The following is a 20074-nucleotide window of genomic DNA, read 5'->3' as shown; positions in this document are numbered from 1 at the left end:
AGGCATTGTGTTAGGTGCTGGGGAAGCAGTGGTACGGGAGCTGGGGGGAGGTGGGCATTAATCAGAGGCGCACATGTGCCACTAAGTCCTCTGATGGGAGGTTCCTGGTGCCGCGAGTCACTAAACACTCACCACCACCAGCCGTTACTAGACACGCGCTGGCGACCCTGCTCTGCTCCTCCAGTGAGCGCTCTGTCTCCTTCCCAGGACCCCTCACACCACGAATCCCTACCCACGTGGGGATAAGCAGGAATCCTGGCGCATACATTTCTGGTGTTAGTACAGTTGAGTATTGATAGTTTATAAAACCCTAGTCCTATTCTGGCTACAGAGCATTGGTAGTTAAAAGAGAGGCTGAGAATGTAAAGCATTCCCTTCCGTGTAAAGCAAGATTGGAGCTGTGCGAATTCGAAGGAGGGGATCACTTCCTCGTGGGGAGGAAGTTGAGCTGTTTCTTAGGTTGGCGTATGTCACCCCCTGGTACTGCCCATGGGTAGCTCACTGGGATGCCCTTGAGCTCTGGAAGGGGTGGAAGGGCTGGAAGGCAGGGGGTACGAAATTCAGTTCAGAATCCCCAGTGCAGTGGTCTGATACTCAGGGGTGGGGAGTGTGTCAGAATTACCTGGGGAGCTGTTTCCAAACTGGTCTGAGTATAGTCATTTCCTGGGTATAAATTCAAAATATGTCTTTCCGGGCCTCCCCGGGCCCCACCCCAGCTTTGCTCAGTCAACTGCCAGGTCTGGGGCCTGGCATCCATGGCCTGGCATCTGTGGCTTTCAAGGCTTCCTGGGTGATTCTAATGCACAGCCAGGGTTGTAAACCTCTCTTCCAATGAATGGATTTCTGGTGAGCCTATGATTGCAATGTCCTCACTAACAGAAGCGTCAGTAAATAACACCCAGAGGATGATGACAAGGCCATGCTGGCAAATCCATCCTTGGAAAAATTGAATTGTTTGTGTTGTGAAAAGAATTTGATGGTATTGACCTTTATTTGATTTAATCGAACATCTTCAACCAAAACATCTAATTCTGTTTTATGTTACTAAAATATAGTTGACTTGGTGAAAAAAATAAAATAAAATCTGAACCATCTGCTTGCTTTTTGAAGACCCTTTCTTCCCTCTTTGGTGTTTTTAGGTCAGTAATTAATCCAGGAAACTTTAAATGTCTACTTCTGTAGGCACTGGGGCATATACAAAGAAAAGTAAGGCACAGATCTAACTTTAAAGAGATCACAGTGTGGTGAAGAATATGAATTTGTTGAAAAAGTTTAGGGTACAGTTCTTACAGGTGCATGTTAACATTGCAAATGATCCCGTTTTCATACCTGGTTTTTATTCAGCTGCTTTTTGCAAATCTAGAGTGAAACTCGCCCCTTGCAAGATAAGTCATTGTAGACTTTAAAAACTCTTCTTATTTTTGGTTAAAAGTAAGACCCTGGGTGGAGTGGAAAATCACAGCTTCAGATCCCAGTTCTACACTGTTTGTGTGAGTTTGGACAAGCTTCTCAGCCTGATATGTTTCCTCATCTATAAAATGGTGAGAGTACCTCCCAGCATTGTTGTGAGGATTTAACAAGAAACAAGATACCTGAGAGAACCTAGCGCTCTGCCATGTGCCACGCCCAGCACGTAGTAAGTATCCTTTGTCTTTCTGTTCCTTCAGCTTGAGGAAATTGAAGACAGTAGGAAATTGATCTCTTGAGCTGTACCAGCCATTGATTACATTGATTACATGACTAAGGGGGATGATTCTAACAAACAGTCCGCTTAGATCATAGTTTCTTGGCAGCAGCATTACTGCCGTTTTGGTCCCGAAAATTCTTCGCTCAGGGAGGCTGTCCTGTGCATTGTAGTGTCTTTGGCAGCATCCCTGGCCTCCATCCACTAGATGCCCGTGGTACTGCCAAGTTGTGACAACCAGACATTGCCAAAGGTCCCCTGGGTTGAGGGAAGCAAAATGGTTCTGTTTGAGAGCCAGTGGATTAGACCCTTACCCCCCTGTTCTGTGTGGTGAATCCTATCCCTCTGCCTCTTATGAGCATTTAAATGTTTTTACTCTCGGTCAGAGAAGTGTGAAGTAAAACCACAGCGAGGCTGCTCTGTACCTACCCATGTAGTAGGAATGAAAAGATGAAAAAGTGCTGGCAAGGGCATGCAGCAACCTAAAATCCCATACACGGCTGGCAGGAGTATAATTGGTACAAATACTTTGGAAAACTATTTGAGTATCTACTCAAGCTGAATGTATGCAGCAGAAATGCAGTCCGTGCTCACCAAAGACAGAGACTAGAATATTTGTAGCAGCACTATTTATAATATCCTCCAGATAGAAACTACCTAAATGTCCATCAACTGTAGAATGAAGTGTGGTCCATTACAGCCATGAAAAGGAATGATTTTCACCTTCACTTAAAAATAAGGATAACATTCATAAACAATGTTGAATGCAAGAATCCAGTCACATAAAGCTACATATCATATGATTCTATTTGTATTAAGTGGTCAAACTAATCTAATGCTCTTAAAAGTTAGGATAGTAGTTACCTCATGAGGGTAGTTACTGGAAGGGGGCACAGGTTGGGAGGAAGCATTAAAATTCTCTCTATTAAAAAACAGGTGTGTTGTCTGTTTTCTAGACTGGATCCTAGTTGGTGGAAAGGGTGATTCTGGAGGTAGAAAAATGGTGCCTAATGAATGAAATACTGTGAAGGCAAATTGAACTGCTAGGTGAAGATTGAATCAGAAATTGGGACTGTCAGTAACATTGACCTTCAGATGTTAAATATTTAGGACTTTTCCTCCATTGGACTTCTCCTGTTTTTACCATGGCAGTAAGTGCTAGCCAACCTGGCAAGAATACGTCTGTGGATAATTATAATTGGTGAGAATGTGAATATCAGAATAATATTTTATTTATGAAGGTTCTTTGAATGGGATTTACTGAATTAAATTGTCTGCAATAATGAAAACCACTAAAATAATCATTTTTGTTAATAAGGAAACATTTGTTTCAAGCATATAAGGGACTAGTTTAAAACTTGTAAGTTACAGTGTTTTGCAAGAGATTTCTCCTTTCTTGGGAATGCAAATTAATTATATTCCCTTCCCCAGTACTGATTTATTCTGATTTATTTAAAACATCAATCCTAGTCTGAACTTTTAAATGCTATTTTTATCTTAAATTCATGTTAGTAAAGCAGATTTCCTATTCACTCATTTGATATCAAGTGAATTGGTTTTGTTAGGATTTTTTTAATTTTTGCAAAGTTTAATGAGAATGGAACTGTTTGTTAAAAGATATTCGCTGTGACTTTTTTTGTTGTTGTTGTTTGTTTATTTATTTATGGCTCTGTTGGGTCTTTGTTTCTGTGCGAGGGCTTTCTCTAGTTGCGGCAAGTGTTGCGGCAAGTGGAGGCCACTCTTCATCGCGGTGCGCGGGCTTCTCATTATCGCGGCTTCTCTCGTCGCGGAGCACAGGCTCCAGACGCGCAGGCTCAGTAATTGTGGCTCACGGGCCTAGTTGCTCCGCGGCATGTGGAATCTTACCAGACCCGGTGTCCCCTGCATTGGCAGGCAGATTCTCAACCACTGCGCCACCAGGGAATTCCCTTCACTGTGACTTTTTAAGTTAAATAAGAGGCTTACTGTGTTTGAACTCAGGTGAGAAATTAGTTTGCTTTCCCGAAGTTGTCTTTGCAATTTAAAATTCACCCTTAGAGGGTGCTGTTGTATTGAAAGTTTAAATCTTTGCTTTGAAGAACCATTTTAAGTTTTTTAAAAAGTACATATATTTGTGTTAAAATCCCATTATATTACAGTACATAATCTAGTCATACTTAATAGAAGTTGAGAGTGTTTTAGCTTAGAAATGTTACTATTTTATAAACAATAAAAGTCAAGATATACAGCTTAATGGCATTTGCTTTTGTGAAAAATTTGACAAACTACTGTCTATTTTTCATCGTCATTTCAGTGTGAGAAACTCCAAGTTAGAGAAATAAGCAATGTTTTGTGATATATTTAGGAATTGTTTCCTTGAGAGAAAATGTAAAAAACACAGAGAACTTAATAGATATTCAGGTTTACATCCTTGATACTTGAGGCATTTGAAAATTGTTTTGTTTTGTTGTCTTCTTTAATTCAACAGCTACACTGTTGAAGACCTACTGTGTGCAAAACAGTTTTTATAATCAGGTAGGGGAGAGATACAGAAATCATCTCGTAGTCTGCCTTGCTTTAGAATTAAGTGCAGTGTAAACCTAAAATACAGTGGACTCGTAAAGAGATTAATCCTAGCTAATGGGGTTCTTGTGAAAGGTGGGATTTTAGCTGAGCTTTTGAAGAGCCACAGAACTTTGCATTCTAAACAATATTTAAAAGAAAAAGTTTCGTTCCTTAAGTCTTCTTTCTTACCACTCAGTGCTAAGTTTGTTTTCACTTAAACCCTCTTCTATGCTTTCCTTCTCTTACAACCTTGTCTTAGTAATTAAGATAATATAAAAAAGTGAGAGTGCCTTGACCAATGAAGTATTTAACAAACATTATCATCACCATTGTTACTGTTGCTGTTCATATTATACTGAAGAATGTGCCCGTAGATTGCAGTGGGGTCTAGAGATACTCTTAAACATGGCACTTTTGCACATCCAACTTTTTGGTTAGTTGATAATGTAGATCAAGTTACAGTCAGACTTAACTTTCTTCCTTTGGTAGGGTTTTTGATTATTAGTCACATATCAGGTTAAAGTGATTTGGAAAAATAAATGTGCGGTAAGGAGAAAAATAAACTTAAAAATGAAAGCATTAGTTAAATATATTGGTTACTTAGCATCCTGGAAAGAAGAGGGCAATTGAATCCATTGCGGGGGGACCAAGTAGCCCTGTAGGGTTATTTACATTTCCTGGTGTCTGTGAAAAAATAATTGTTAGACTTAACATTAAAATATTCCTTGCTTGGCAAGTGTGCTAATGAAAGCATTTTATTTTATTTCTTTATTTAAATTTTATTTATTTATGTATTTATTTGTGGCTGCGTTGGGTCTTTGTTGCCGCATGCGGGCTTTCTCTAGTTGTGGCGAGCAGGGGCTACTCTTCGTTGCGGTGCGTGGGCTTCTCATTGCGGTGGCTTCTCTTGTTGCAGAGCACGGACTCTAGGCGTGTGGGCTTCAGTAGTTGTGGCACAGGGGCTCAGTAGTTGTGGCGCACGGGCTTAGTTGCTCCGCAGCATGTTGGATCTTCCCGGACCAGGGCTCAAACCCGTGTCCCCTGCGTTGGCAGTTGGATTCTTAACCACTGCACCACCAGGGAAGTCCCAGCATTTCATCTTTTAATAAGTGTCTCGAGAGTGATTTTGATCATTTGGCTTTTATGAAGCAGCTCACAGTTTTGCTGATTCTATTCTAAACTGGTAGTCAACTCTCTAGCAAGTAGAACCATTTAACCTAGTAATTAGCCTGGGCTTCCTACTGTCATGATTTTGCCATCATTATTTCACAAAGATGTTGAGACGCTGCCATAATGAACATTTATGGAGCCCTTATTTTATACTGTGGGGAGCTTTATACCAAGAACTGAAGCTTAGTTTTCCTTTTCTCCAAAGCTTATGGTCTAGTTCGGGGTATTGTTACTAATACATGAAATAATTAGTAAATAATAGAAGACAAAAGCATATGCATACATGTCTACATTCTCTGAAAGTTTAAAGTACAGGGAGTTTCTCCTTGTAGACTGTTTTCCTTAGCCCCCAGTTTTACTGAGATATAATTGACATACACCGCCATATTGTAGACTGTTCTTTAGGACAGATACCTCATTATAAACATCTTTAAATCTTACAGAGTTCTAAATAAATTTTTGGAATTTTTAAATCTATAGCTGTTAAATCTAAATGAAAAGGACATATCACGGTGTTCAAAAATTAGATATAAATGATCCATTGCTTATGTCTCACCAGGGCACATTTTCTCGTATGTCCCTGCTTTTTAAAAAGTGAGGACCTTCCTTCACCCTCACATTGATTATATAAGTAATATAGTCTTTGCAGGTAAATTAGAAACACAGGAAAATGTAAAAAATGCCCACCCCTCCAAGATAGGTACTGGTAACATTTTGGTATGCTTTCCAATCATTTATCTATTTTTATTTATTTTTTTCCTTTTTTTTTCTTGTTTTTTTTTTAAAAATTAATTTTTATTGGAGTATAGTTGCTTTACAATGCTGTGCTAGTTTCTGCTGTACAGCAAAGTGAATCAACTATAGCTATACATATATCCCCTCTTTTTTGGATTTCCTTCCCATTTAGGTCACCACAGAGCATTGAGTAGAGTTCCCTGTGCTGTACAGTAGGTTCTCATCAGTAATCTATTTTATATACACAGTGGTGTATATATGTCAATCCCAATCTCCCAATTCATCCCACCCTCCCCTTCCCCCTGGGTATCCATATGTCCGTTCTCTAAGTCTGTGTCTCTATTTCTGCTTTGCAGATAAGTTCATCTGTGTCATTTTTCTAGATTCCACATATAAGAGGTATTACACGATATTTGTTTTTCTCTTTCTGACTTACTTCACTCTGTATGACAGTCTCTAGGTCCATCCACGTCTCTGCAAATTGCACAGTTTCGTTCCTTTTTATGGCTGAGTAATATTCCATTGTATGTATGTACCGCATCTTCTTTATCCATTCTTCTATTGATGGACATTTAGGTTGCTTCCATGTCCTGTCTACTGTAAATGGTGCTGCAGTGAACATTGGGGTGCATGTATCTTTCTGAATTATTGTTTTCTCTAGTACAGTCTTTTAAATACATGTGTGTGTATATTTTTTTCTGCATATGTGTGTATACTTATAAATACATAAGCAAAATTGGTGTTTAGTGTACATACTATTTTTATATTTTTTATTTGCTTGTTTTCATTTAACATATGTAGTTCCATTAGCATATGTTTTGAGTATATCATTTTCTCCTGTCATTGTATTTTTTAGAAGGAATTATAATGGTTGCATACTATTCTGTCATTGATATACCACAGTTTTCATGCATTCCTTATTTTTGGACTTTTAGGTTTTCAAATTTTCATTATTATAAATAGAAGCATGATAAGCATCTTTATGTAATTCTTTGACCAAATCTTATTATTTTCTTAAGACAGAGTTCTAGAACTAGAGTCCAGAGCAAGGAAAGGATGTGAACATTTTCAACACTACAGACAGCTTGATGCATATGTTGACTACTTTGTAGAAAAGCATTGACTGCTTACACTTTTACTAGCAGTGACACAAATTCCAATGGCAGCTCACCTCACCAGCATTAAATAAGATTGAAATGCTTTCTCTTTTTGTTAATTTGGCAGGTAGAGAATCACTTAATTTTTTTTAATTTGTATTTTTTCTATTTTTAATGAGGTTGAATAGGCTTGTTTTTAAGAAAAAAATTTAAAGTGTATTTATTTTATCTTTTATTTGTTTATATTTTTGGCCGTGCTGCGTGGCTTGCGGGATCTTCCCTGCGACCAGGGCTCGAACTTGTGCCCCCTGCAGTGGAAGCGTGGAGTCTTAACCACTGAACTGCCAGGGAAGTCCCTCGAATAGGCTTTTTAAAACTGTATTGGCCATTTGTTTCTCATGTTCTTTGCTCATTTAAAAATAATTTAGATTAAGTTTTTTCTTATTTTCTATTTTTTAATGTTTATATACCAAGAACATTCATCCTTCATCCACCATAGTATATGTCACAAATATATTCTTCCATTTTGTGTTTTGCCTCTCTACTTGGTTTTGGTGTTTTCAGATGTACGAAACTTAAAATTTGTATATTCAGTCAAATTCTACAGTAGTTTCCTCTGTGACTTCTTTCTTTGATTTAATTCTTTTTCAGGCTTAGAAAGTGTTTCCCTATTCCAAATTAGATAGTCTGAACATTTTCTTACAGGTTTTAAAGTTTTTACTATATGACAGTATCTGTTTTCTTATTCTCTTCCAGTTCCACCCCAAAAATGTTCTTTGCTTTATGTTTTATTTATTTATTTTATTTTATTGAAGTAGAGTTGATTTACAATGTTGTGTTAGTTTCAGGTGTACAGCAAAGTGATTCAGTTATATGTGTACATATATATATATGTATATATATGATTCTTCTTCAGGTTCTTTCCCATATAGGTTATTACAAAATATCAAGTATAGTTTCCTATGCTATACAGTAGCTTTATGTTTTAAACATCTGGTAGATCAAATTTCTTCATCCAAAAAAACCCAACTTTCTTCCTGATTTTTTTTTTTTTTTTTTTTTGGTGGATAAAATTTAGAACCATCCTTCCAGTTTCCTTAAGAAGAATCCTGTTGGTAGTTTAATTATGACAATGTTAGTCTGTGAATGAACTTGAGAAGCACTGACATTTTCCAGTGCTTGGATTTTTTCAGTGGACATGTTGACCATAATCTGAAGCCTGATCAGAATCTAGATGAGTTTTCCTCAGATGTGAGGACTTGTGTCCCCAGAAGATGCTGACAGAATCCAGTTGGAGAAACATTGAGTTAGATAATCTGGTATGTGCTGGGAGTAGGGAGGGGGAGATGGAGAGTCTACCTTTGAGGTGTTTTCATCTTAGAGATTTTATTCAACAGGAATTTATTGATGGCCTACCGTTTGCCAGGCTCCTGCCAGACCAACCCTGCAGAGGTACAGAAGGCATAGCCCTTGCTCCTAAAGCCTAGACGTGCCTAGGATGGAAGCATGTCTGTGGGCAAATGATGGCACAGGCCTGGGAGTGAGGACTCAGAAGGACGGGGGTCCCACAGAACAAAGGAGACGTGTGCCAAGTCCTGAGGGAAGAATGGGTGTTTGCTGGGAGAGAGGCTGGAAGAGTCTTGCACAAAGAGGGAACGTGTGCACTGAGACGTGAAATAATTTGGTTTTCGAGAGTAACTGTAGGTAGTTCACTGCTTGAAGCGGAAGGTGGACGGTGTGGGGAGCTGTGATGGGATAGGTCCAGCCGCAGGGACTGGCTGCCCTGTGGAGTCAGCGGGTGTGGCCGCCACCCTTCAGGGCGGGGCTTCTCAGACTGTCTGCCTGGAAGATTTACAGGACCTAAGATGACTCTGTCAAATTGCTATCAAAGTTTCTACCTGTTCACTCTCCTCGTCTGTAGCTCTCTCTAAGTAGGACCGCAGTAGCGTCCAGATCAGTGGGAAACACGCAGTGAGGGCTGGGGATTTTATTTTCCCACAGCTCATTGCAAACACAGGACAAGGTGTACCTGTGGGCCTGTGTCCACATGGATGGTTGCCTCTTGGAGACTGAAAACTACACTGTAAGTGACACTGAGTCATTAAAGGGAAGTTACTAAATATTTTACTCATATCGTTACCACTGGATTGTTTGGATCTGGTTAAATCACTGTACTTTAAAAAGAAAACTTTCCTTCTCAAAATAAGTTGTGTAAAATGAAGTATCTGAAGGCAGGTGATTTTTTTCCCTCTGAGATAAAAGCAGTGGTTCTCAATCTTGGGCGCATGTTAGAATCGCCTGGGACTCTTTAAAATCGATCCCAACACTGGGCCCCACCCCTTCAGATTATTTTGGGGTGCACCCACAGCCTCAGGATCTTTAAAAACTCCACACTGATTCCAAGGTGCAGCCAGCTTTCTCCCGTATGGGGTGTGCTAATGACTCATAACGTTTTCTGATTGAGAACTTACGTCAAAGAATGTAACACAGTAATTGTTCTCCACAACCAACTGGGTGATTGAATTTGAACCAAAACTATCAGTTGAACTTGAATCTGTATCTAAAGATATTAAGATTAAGTACAATAATATATATTAGATGCTGTAAGAGTTTTCTTCTGACCCTCCCCGTCAAGTACCATCAAGTATTTTAATTACAAGTGATGGTGTACATACCTTTCAGTATATCTTATTCAGATTCTAGAATATGTAATCTAGCATTAATAAATAGCCTTGTAAATTAAAGCTTGTGAAATCTCGATTTTTCTGTTGCCTACTTCACCCGCTGCTATGCCAGTTACTACTATTGCAGCAGGGACGGCAGCAGTATTATTGGGTGTTGTATTTATCTCCAAATAAGATTCAATTAGAACAATTTGTCATGAACATGCCTGTTACCCAAAGTGCAACTGCTAATCTTTTAACATATAAGCCCTTGAAATTATTTATCCAGTTCTTATTTTAGAGTATTACAATGTCAGGTCTTGGTCTACAGTATAGCACACCCCTTGGTATTTTCTAAATCTCCAAATAGCATACAATAGTGTTAGTATAGAAACACCTCCTGTGGTGAATTACTAGTCTATTCATGGTGCCAAAAGCTAGCTGCCATCTCCAAAGAGAAAACTATTTTTTCCCCTTTATTTTGCTGGCGTGTTCTTCATGTGCTGAAGATTCTGAACTTTCAGTGATTTACTGATTCAGTAAATAGCTTTTGGGCACCACTTGTGCTGGATATTGGAGATGTGAAGTTTAAGGCCCAAGTCCTTACAATAAAGCATGACGTGGCAGCATGCTACTCTGTTAGCCTCTAATACACAGATGGAACAGCTTTCCTATGTGCAAAATGAAAATAATTTTATCCCTCCCACCCATCGTGTCAGGTAGGCTTTGTGTTTGGGATATGTAGTCTTACTTCCTTAAACTCTCTCTCTTTCTCTTTCTCTCTTCCTGTTTCTCCTTATCTTTCTCTCTCCCTCTTCCCCTCCTTATTTTTTAGAAGGTTATAAGGGAATAAAACACTCTAAAAGTAGTTCTACCAACTATTTTGGGAGCCATATACCATTATTTAATCCCTCTGAGCCCCAGTTTCCGCTGCTGTAAAAAGGTGATACCATCCCTGCCCTGTTTATGTGAGTTGTTATGAGAATTATGAGAGAAGTTATATGTAACATGACATCGAAATTTTAAATATACAGTTAAAGTGTAAATGGACCTTGTAAAACGACTTTTAAAAGAGAAGGAAGGAAAGAAAAGAAAAGAAATATGTGGTATATGTACCACAGTAAAGCACTTTGGGTTTCTGAAACCCAAAAGTGAAGCTACACCAGAGTTAAATTCCATGGAAGTTTGCTTCCATGATGGATTTTTGACTTTGTACTCAGCTCCTGAAAAAGCGACTTCCTGGGTTTTCTCTTCCCTCCTCCGGTTTTGCAGCGGCAGGGCTGCTTCCTGTCAAGAGCCGCTCTGCCCCGGCCCCTCCTGCAGACTCTCCACCTCCTCCTCCTCTTTCTTTCAAACACTTAGTACATTTAGAGCCTGATCTTGTGCAGAAAACATCCCTGACATGTGAAGAGCCCCGGGGATTCAGTGAGCATGCTCCGCGCTCCCTCCCGCTGGGAAGAGGAAGCTCGTCCACATACGAGTCATTCCAGGCATAGTCGGCGTGTCAGCGCAGTGAACTCGCAGCGGGCTGTGAGCGGCGCGAGCGCGGCTTTGTCCTAGGAAATGGGCTTCGGGTTTTCCTTCCTTGCTCCTTTCTTACGTAGAAGAAAGACCCGTAAAGACTTCTGAAACGATTTTTAAATGCTCGATTGAGGATCCAGGACGTATACCGTCTGCCCACGAACCCTTGAAGGGTTTTTTGCAAGTTCGATTTTGTGTGCGTCTTTTTTTTTTTTTTTTTTTTTTTACTTTTACTTTGTTTTGATCCGAGGCCGGGCCTCCGTCTTTGTGAAGTTTAAGAGAAGAGCCAGGAGCTGCTCAGCACTAGTTGATTTTGGAAACGTACTTTTTCGGGGCGAAAGCAAAGAGCTGGTTTTCTGTGCTAGCCCAATAAATGCTATTTATGAAGATGGACCTGTTGAACTACCAGTACTTGGACAAGATGAACAGCAATATCGGGATTCTGTGCTATGAAGGTAGATGTTCCCTTCTAGAAACTGCTACCCTATTGCTTTGGTCAAGGCCACTCCTCCTTTCCGGTTCTGATTGCCTTCTGTGCATTTTGTTCTCTTTCTTGAGACTTTAGGGTGCTTTGAAAGGCAAGCGGTTCTTAGGTACTGTTTTCAGTACAAAGTTTGTTGTTTGTATCTTAGCCTTCAGGGGTTACAGTGGAGAGAGCTGGGGGCGGGGGCAGGGAGGTGGTAAAATATACATTGTTAAAAGTTTGCTTTATGCTTGCAACATACTAACTCCTCACATTTTAAACTCTTAAATTGTATTTCTTTTTTGATTTCTCTTGGTGTTTTCTTTAGAGGAGGAACTTCTGGACCCAAGTAAAAAGTTAAACATGCAGGGTTTTGTCTCGCACTCTTTTTTTTTTTTTTTGCTTTGATACTTATTTTAAACATACACTGTCTACATACAGTATTCCTGTTGTAGTCTAACAGCCAGCAAGAGCTTTGGATTTTCATGTAGAGGGGAACAGAAAGTTACAGTGCGTTTTTGTGTTCAAGAGCGATTGTCCCAAACAAGAATTTTTCTATTCAGTTTGGGGGCCTGGAAGGGCACCCATGTCACAGAGCACAGACTGGCTCTTTGTCTGATTTCCCATTTCCTGTACAGCTCTGGGAGAGTTCTGACATTGAAGGATGTTCCCTCCACACTCCTGTCCCTTGTGGAAGTGATTGCACAACCCACCAACCAGAAAGCTAAATTAAAAAAAAAAAAAAAGAGCTCTGAAATCTTATCATTTATTACCTCCTACTAAACCATGAGGTATTTCCCCACTGCTCTGTAGTATTTCAAGCTGTCTCTGTAGGTAGTAAAAAGAGAAAAGGGAATTTCTTAATCCAACATTATCTACGTGCAATTTGAAAAAGTGGTAATGGTCTGAGTCTGAGTAGCCGGAGACACATCTCGGGGGGAATTCAGCTTGGCAGGGGAAGTGTTTTTTGTTGTAACCACATACAAATCAAGGAGACGTCTCCCTTCTGATTCAGCCGGAGAAGTTTCCATGTCTCTGCCTATAGTGAACTGAACATTGTTCTAGAAAAAGAAAACATGGAAGAAACTTGGGAGGGTGAGCCGATCCACTTGTATTTTTCGTGTAAAAACTTTAGCCCTGTTGCCCAAGCAGTCGAAAACTTACCCTTTCCCTTTCAAGGAAAAAATCTCATTCTTATTGTTTTTTATTTAACTTTGTGGATAAGAATCTCATATTTAAAGTAGTCTTTCTTTTTTTTTTTTTTAAATCCTACTTGTTCCAGGAATGGGAATTTTGGTGAATTGCTTTCTTTGAATCTGCTGCTTTAGGTATCATCCTGCTTCTAAAGTCACTCATTTAAAAGGCAGACTTTTTTTTTTTTTTTTTACATCTTTATTGGAGTATAATTGCTGTACAATGTTGTGTTAGTTTCTGCTGTACAACAAAGTGAACCAGCTATATGTATCCATATACTCCTATATCCCCTGCCTCTCGAGCCTCCCTCCACCCTCCCTATCCCACCCCTCTAAGTGTCATAAAGCACCGAACTGATCTCCCTGTGCTGTGCAGCTGCTTCCCACTAGCTATCTATTTTACATTTGGTAGTGTGTATATGTCCATGCCACTCTCTCACTTCATCCCAGCTTCCCCTTCCCGCCCCCCCTGTGTCCTCAAGTCCGTTTTAGAGTGGTCTAAGCAGCAAGCCACCAGGCGTATTTCCTGTGAAATTAACACTGCAGTTAGTTTAAAAGAATTTTTTTTCAGTGAACAAGAAACTGAAAACTTTTAAGGCACTTTCTGTTGGATTGTCTTTGTCATTGAGTAATAAGATATTTTCAAAATAAAACAAAGCATAATAATCAGCCTGAGAGAGGAATATAGGGATTATTAGGAAATTGATACCACATTAATTTTTTATGTCTGCAGGTGGTGAGGAAAAGCTTACGGAAAGCTTGTCCAGGTTGATCTGTTGTTTAGTAGGTACCATACACGAGAGTGGTCTTCTAGGCTCCCTCCTTAATTGGGAGGAAGAAACTTTGATTCTGAAAGTTGAGTAGATGTGTGGGATGATGTGCTGTAGTCTGTTTGGTTTAAACATCTGCTGCTATTTTCCTTACTATGAAAGTTAACATTATTTTAACACCAAAATAAATACACTGGAAATGAAGAAAAGCACAGCAAAATCTGAGTGGTGTTTATAGTGGGTTGTTTATGTCCTAGTGGTTTTCTCAGTGTAAACATTGCACACATCTGCTCTGAACTCAAAAGGGTGTTTAGAAGATAGGCATAAATCTTAGATGGGATTTTTTTTGGGGGGGGGGTAAGAAAAGTTGGAATAGTTATTGTTCCTTTTAAGTCCAACACTTTGAGAATATTCGTATTAAATCTATCAGCTCACCAGCATTCCAGGGAAGTTATTTGGAAAATGGAATGTACAGTTGGTGGGCAGTGTTTGATTTCACTTATGGCCCAGGCATGTTTCACGTCTCTTAAAAATAAGGGACAAAATAATTGTCTGAATTTTTAGTTTTAAGAAGGTAAGATGTTGACGGTTAATTATTCTCTAGGTTAGTTGTACTGTTTTCCTTATTTGTACTAGAGCTCTACTCCACAAAATAAACCATGTGTCTGCACCATCTTTCCTCAACCTCTCTAGCAACTTATACACAAATAGGTCTTTTTTAGCCAATTATCTCATAGCATACAAGGTCTTCCTAAAACCCCACATTTAAGGTAGACTCCAGATGGCTTAGATATGGACTCTCTGCTTGGTGTCTGCTCCTGACTTTCACCATAGAAATCCACAAGCATAATTGAAAAGAGAATTAAGGGAAAAAATGAACCACAAATAGATTTGGGGTGGGGACCTGTTGGGATAGGAGAAGATGATTGGCAAAGGGCAGGAAGAATCTACATTTGGCTAACTTATGGAAACTAATTACCTTCATTGGTGATAAGCCAATTAGCAGAACTCTGCTTGGGTATTAATGTGTCTTTTCAAAAATCTCTGGTTTATTACTGAAATTCTCAACAGTTAGCCAGTTCATCATTCATCACCCTTCCTACTGTATGTTCAAATTATACCCACTTGAATCCCAGTTTTGCCTCTATCTCCTTGAAAAGGAGCCTTCATTTTTTCCCCTCTGAACTCCTGAGAATGCGCCACTAGTAGACCGAAAGCCTCATGAAGGCGGGGCTTTGTCTTGGTCGCTGTATCCCTGAGTCCTGGCACAGTGCCTGGTGTGGCTCTCAGGAAGTGGTGGACTCAGAAATCAATGAAATCTCTCTGTCGGCAGCTGTGGTCGCTACTGTATAATTTAGCACTTAATTTTATACTGTCTCATGTTCTCTAATTATCTAATTATTGCAGAGCTATCCAGGGCCTTAGATATAGCTAATACATTTGCCTTGTTTTTGCCAAGAAAACTGAGACCTAGAGAGGTAAATTGTCTGTCCAAGTTTATTCAGAAAGTTTGTAACAGAATTGAATTGAGGAACAAAATGGTCTCAATTAGTCTGTGATTCTTCTATACCATACCACCTCTCCAAAATTATTTGATGTCTTGCCTCCTTAATTAATCATCACCTCCTTGATGTTAGGGGCCATGCTGTGTCCCGGGGACCTTCACAGCCCGCAGCACAGGGACAGCATCTTGGATCACGATGCACAGTTGAGTCTGACCTGAATTCTTATTTGCTCTGAAACCAGTTGCTGGTCTAGGTTCCCAAACTGTTGTGATAATCAGGTAAGATGGTAATCAGGGCTCTAGGCGAGGAGCATCGTCGGAATTCGCTTTCCTTGCTCCTCTGGCATGTAGCTTTACTTAACTTTGTTCTGACTGCAGGGGAGGAGGCCCTGTGTAGATGCCAGTCACAGAGAGTTTCCTCAAGGGACCAGGGAGCTGGTTCGACCATGGACTTTTCTCAAGATGGCTGATGGTTCTATTTACATAATTACTTAGTGCTGAAAACTTAGGTCCTAATAAATGTACTCATGGTTGGCTGTGGCTTTAAGCTGCTGTTAGTGATACTTTAATTATGGGTTAAGAGCCATTAAGGTGTAATTTGGTAGAAGAATTCTCCCCTTTTAATTTAATGGTATGATTTATATTGGGAGAAAGGAAGAATAGATTATATCTTCAGATCATCTGAAAGCTTAAGAGAAGAGTGTTATAAGTTCCTGGACTTTTAGAGCTGTTCATTGTTTCAGAACTTAATTATCACTTGTTTCATCACAGGCTACATATAAATTAATTTTCTGGAATTGAAAGGAAAATGTACACAACAAGGGTGGTTGAGTCGAGTGAGACCCTGCTAGGGATGTGAGCAAGGCCCATGCCCGGCTGACGGATTTCTTTTGTTTTCTGCCAGTTTAACCAGCAGCAGTTTAATGGAGTCCTGGTTTCATTGTTCTTTGTCTAATGAGCTCAGAGGCATCAGGAAACTTAGGAGTGTCGGTACTAGTGAGTTGAAAAGGGCACAGAGCAGAGCCGTTTTGTACTGGCTGTATTCTGTCCCCAGCCCCGAGCACCAAGTGACCAGCTCTTCACCCAGGGGTGAGGTAGAATATCTGCAGCTGTTTTGCTGTGGAAATTCATTTTACTGTAGCTTTTAATTTGTAGGAGAGGGTCGGGAGTGAGGGGGGAGGGGGGAAGGAGAGATGGAGAGAGAGGGGGAGGGGGTGAGAGGAGGAGAGGTTGGGAGGAGCTTGGTTAATAAAACAAGCCCAGGTGAACCCAAGAGCTCTCCTGCGAGGACCTGGCCAGTTTGTATTCCTTCTATCTACAGTTTGGGAGGGAAGGTGTGATTATCCCCTCCTTCCTTCCGGCTCCCCTCCCTTGTTTCTCTACCCTTTTCTGGAAGGATTATTTTACTTGGCTGTTTCTTGGAACCTACACCAGCTTTGTTTTGGAAGGCGGATTTCTCTTCCTTCCTTCCTCCTTACTTCCCTATCGTCCGCAGGGCCTTCAATTCCTAGGGTGTTTGGATTCGTCGCTGTGAAGGAAGAGTATTTTAAAAACACACCGTAAGATATGAAGAAATTCCCCCTCTGCATGTGAGAAGATTCAATACCTCTCCTTAATAGTTTGGTTCTGCTTTATTGTGAGGATGTTGCAGAAAACTGGGTTTTGTCGTGAAGAAATTGGATCCAGATTTAGCACTTCTGCATGTACACAAAGGTATAAAATCAGTCTTACCAGGGATTGTTTCTGACTGTATCTGTTTTATCTCTCTGTATCTGCACATTTATTCCGTGACTGTTTATATTTAGTGGTATCTATGTATATACTGGGCTCCTTGGAGCTGAGCTCCAGCCTTGCTCAGCAGTGTCAGTTTGTCTTACAAAATAGCCCCTCTCCCTTTTATTTTTTAATGAACTCATATATCAGCGCCCCCCCCCCCCCGCCCCGCCCCGGGCCCAAAAAAAACTTCAACCACTTTATTTTAAAAGCAGAGTCCGAAATTTTTATTTTCTCTCTTTTGCTTTCTTTCTCTCTGCCTTCCTGAATGTTACATGTTCTACTAAGTTCTAAGGGATTATTGCCAGTTTGCTTTCTTATCTTGCCTTTTCTGCGTTCTCTTTCTTAGAATTCTGTAGATTGTTTTAATTTCATGGTATTGTATACAGGATATGTTTTAATCCTAACAATGTGAATCACTGCTAGTTGAAAGAATGTTTATTTATGCTAAATAAAATAGAAAATCCATTCTGAAAGTTGTCTTTAATTTGTGGCTATTTATATGATCTTTTCTGAACTCTTAACATTTCACCCATCTGTTTGCAAAGAAGTCTGTAAACATAACAAACTGAAAAATATTTAGTAAGTGATTGGAGAAGACTCAGTACTGTGCTTTTGTAACCCAGTATCCATTCTCTTAAACATGTATGGAATGCCTCTGCTCTGCTAAGGAATGTGTTAGGTCTTGGGTTGATCTTTCTCTGTCTGTGTGTGTCTGTCTCTCTCTGTGTGTCTCTTAACATTTTTTATTATGAAACATATCATATAGACATAAAAGTACATAAAACATATGTGTAATTTATAGTTAAAAAATAATCAACCTTGTAATCATCACCAGGTGAGGAAGTATTCAATCGCCTCCTTCAAGTATTCTCTCCCAGTCAGAATTCCTCCCGACCCCAAGAGGGCGTCGCAGTTGTAACTTGCTTTTCTTTATACGTTTACTACCTATGTGTGCCATTCTAGACAACTTAGCTTAATTTTGTCTGGTGGGTTTTTTTTGTATTTTTGTGGGTTTTTTTAGCCCTATATAATTGGAATTATCCTGTAAGTCTTCTCTGTGTCTTGTTTATGAGATCTTTTAAAATAGTGGCCATGTCCTAAGAGGTTGTCTTCTCCATATGAAGCCTTCTTCTCGGGTTGGGGGCGGGGCCAGGGGCGGCTTCACCCTGGAACTTTCGCAGATGTCCCAGCTTCCCTTTTCACTCACTGGCTGCTCCCCTGTTAACAGACGTGGTGTTGCTTTGGTCTGAACTTTTTTTTCAGTCAGTATTTTGGTCACAGTCTTCACCACTGTTAAAGCCCACCAGCATCCATTTGTAATGGAAAATTGTGTGTTAGAAAAATTCTGCCCAGCACAGATGTAGAGAACAAACGTATGGACACCAAGTGGGGAAAGTGGCGGGGGGGTGAGGGGGTGGGATGAATTGGGAGATTGGGATTGACATGTATACACTGATGTGTATAAAATGGATAACTAATAACAACCTGCTGTATAAGAAAATAAATAAAATAAAATTCAAAAACAAAAATTCTGCCCAGTTTCGGAGAGCGCAGAACTGGGGGTGGGTGGGGGGACACTTCTGGAGATACATAGGTTAATTAGGGTCTGAACAGAAACTTTAGTTGTGCATTAATGAGCAATTTGCTTAAAGGCTGAGACTTGTTACAAGTCAACTTCGTCTCAGCGCCAGGTTTCTTTGGAGGGTAATCCAGGGACTTTTAGATATACAGAAAAAGCTTAAGTTGTTTGTTCCAGTACTCAAACAATACTCTACACTGTATAGAGGTGGCTGCTGGAGAGCAACAAAGAGCTGAAACAATAGTCGGCCTTATGCACCATCTAAAATGATGAATGAAGGATCATCCGTATGTATCGCTCTTGGTGTTTATTTTATATCTGTTTTGCATGAAAAGAGTTGCCTGTTGATTCTTCTCGGCTCATGATTAGATTTTAATAGAGTGAATTCCCGAATTTAATGGTGTGATGCAGATGCTTTCTGCCGGGCAGTTTCGCACAGTGTTCACACTCGCTCACCTTCTGCTGGACAGAGCCTGTGCCGTTTCCCTGTTAACAGTGAGGGAGTGATGAGCGCAGATTTCTGCATGTTTTCCCCCCTTTGAAAACGAACACATCTTCCATGATGTGGCAGCCCTATTAAAGTGACAAGGGATTAATTTAAAATTTTATTTCATTGTCGGCAGCTTCCTCCTGTACCCATTTTCTCCCTTTCTTACTGTGCGTGTCCTTTTAAACTATTGTTTTTTTGATGAGCAACTGATAATCTATTGGCTGACCCCACAGAGAACCCGTGTTTTATTTCCTTGCTGAAAAGCTCTGACCTCTTTGCCAGTGCTTAAAATCACCCAGGAGAGTGATTTGGGTAGCTTTTTAAAGAAATGTGTAATAGCAGCTATAGTACCAGGCTTGAAGTTCTATTGAGTGGAGGGTAAAAGGGATGGAAAATAGTAGTCATTCTCGGTGTGAAACCTATGTAAAGTTTTGTAACATGGCCCCACTGAATTCCCAATTGGGAACAATTACCACCAATTTCTGGAGATGATGATGGAGCCCTTTTTCTGTTAGAGGCTTTATTTCAATAAAGAGAGGGAAGCAGTAGAGTGAAGTAGAATTCCAGGACTAACAGCAGACATCAAATATTGCTCTTAGTGTCCAATAATAAATATAACACATAAAAAATATATATAATGTATATATATATATAAATATATTTTTACATATTCTATATATATAAATATATAAAATACACACACATACACACGTGTACACCATACATCGTTTTATATTTTGTTCGACAGAGAGAGAGAATGAGAGAGAGCCTTCTTGTAGAGTTGGAAGGATCCTTATATACCATTTAAGGAGAGAATAGTGGAACCACCACATCTCCGTGGCTTTCCTGCCTGCGGGCTGTTCAGAATCTGACTCCATCCTTCTC

At 39.9% G+C, this 20074-nt stretch overlaps 1 protein-coding gene across 4 annotated transcripts in view; it reads left to right on the top strand.

Annotated features, from left to right (window-relative positions):
• Positions 1 to 20074, top strand: part of VGLL4 (vestigial like family member 4) — a 153072-nt gene that overhangs the window by 61266 nt on the left and 71732 nt on the right. Inside the window, exon 1 of one of the 4 annotated variants that reach the window (XM_061197273.1) lies at positions 11287 to 11869. The exons of the other annotated variants lie outside the window; for them this stretch is intronic. Within the exon in view, the coding sequence (XP_061053256.1) occupies positions 11788 to 11869 (82 nt within the window). The 5' untranslated portion in view covers positions 11287 to 11787. Of the gene's footprint in view, positions 1 to 11286; positions 11870 to 20074 lie in introns of those variants that run through there. 4 annotated transcript variants of the gene reach the window in all.

The sequence above is a fragment of the Eubalaena glacialis genome, chromosome 7 (genome assembly GCF_028564815.1).
Source record: "Eubalaena glacialis isolate mEubGla1 chromosome 7, mEubGla1.1.hap2.+ XY, whole genome shotgun sequence".
NCBI lineage: Eukaryota > Metazoa > Chordata > Mammalia > Artiodactyla > Balaenidae > Eubalaena > Eubalaena glacialis.
Note: the sequence above shows the minus strand (reverse complement) of the source record. Positions and strands in the feature narration are given on the sequence as shown.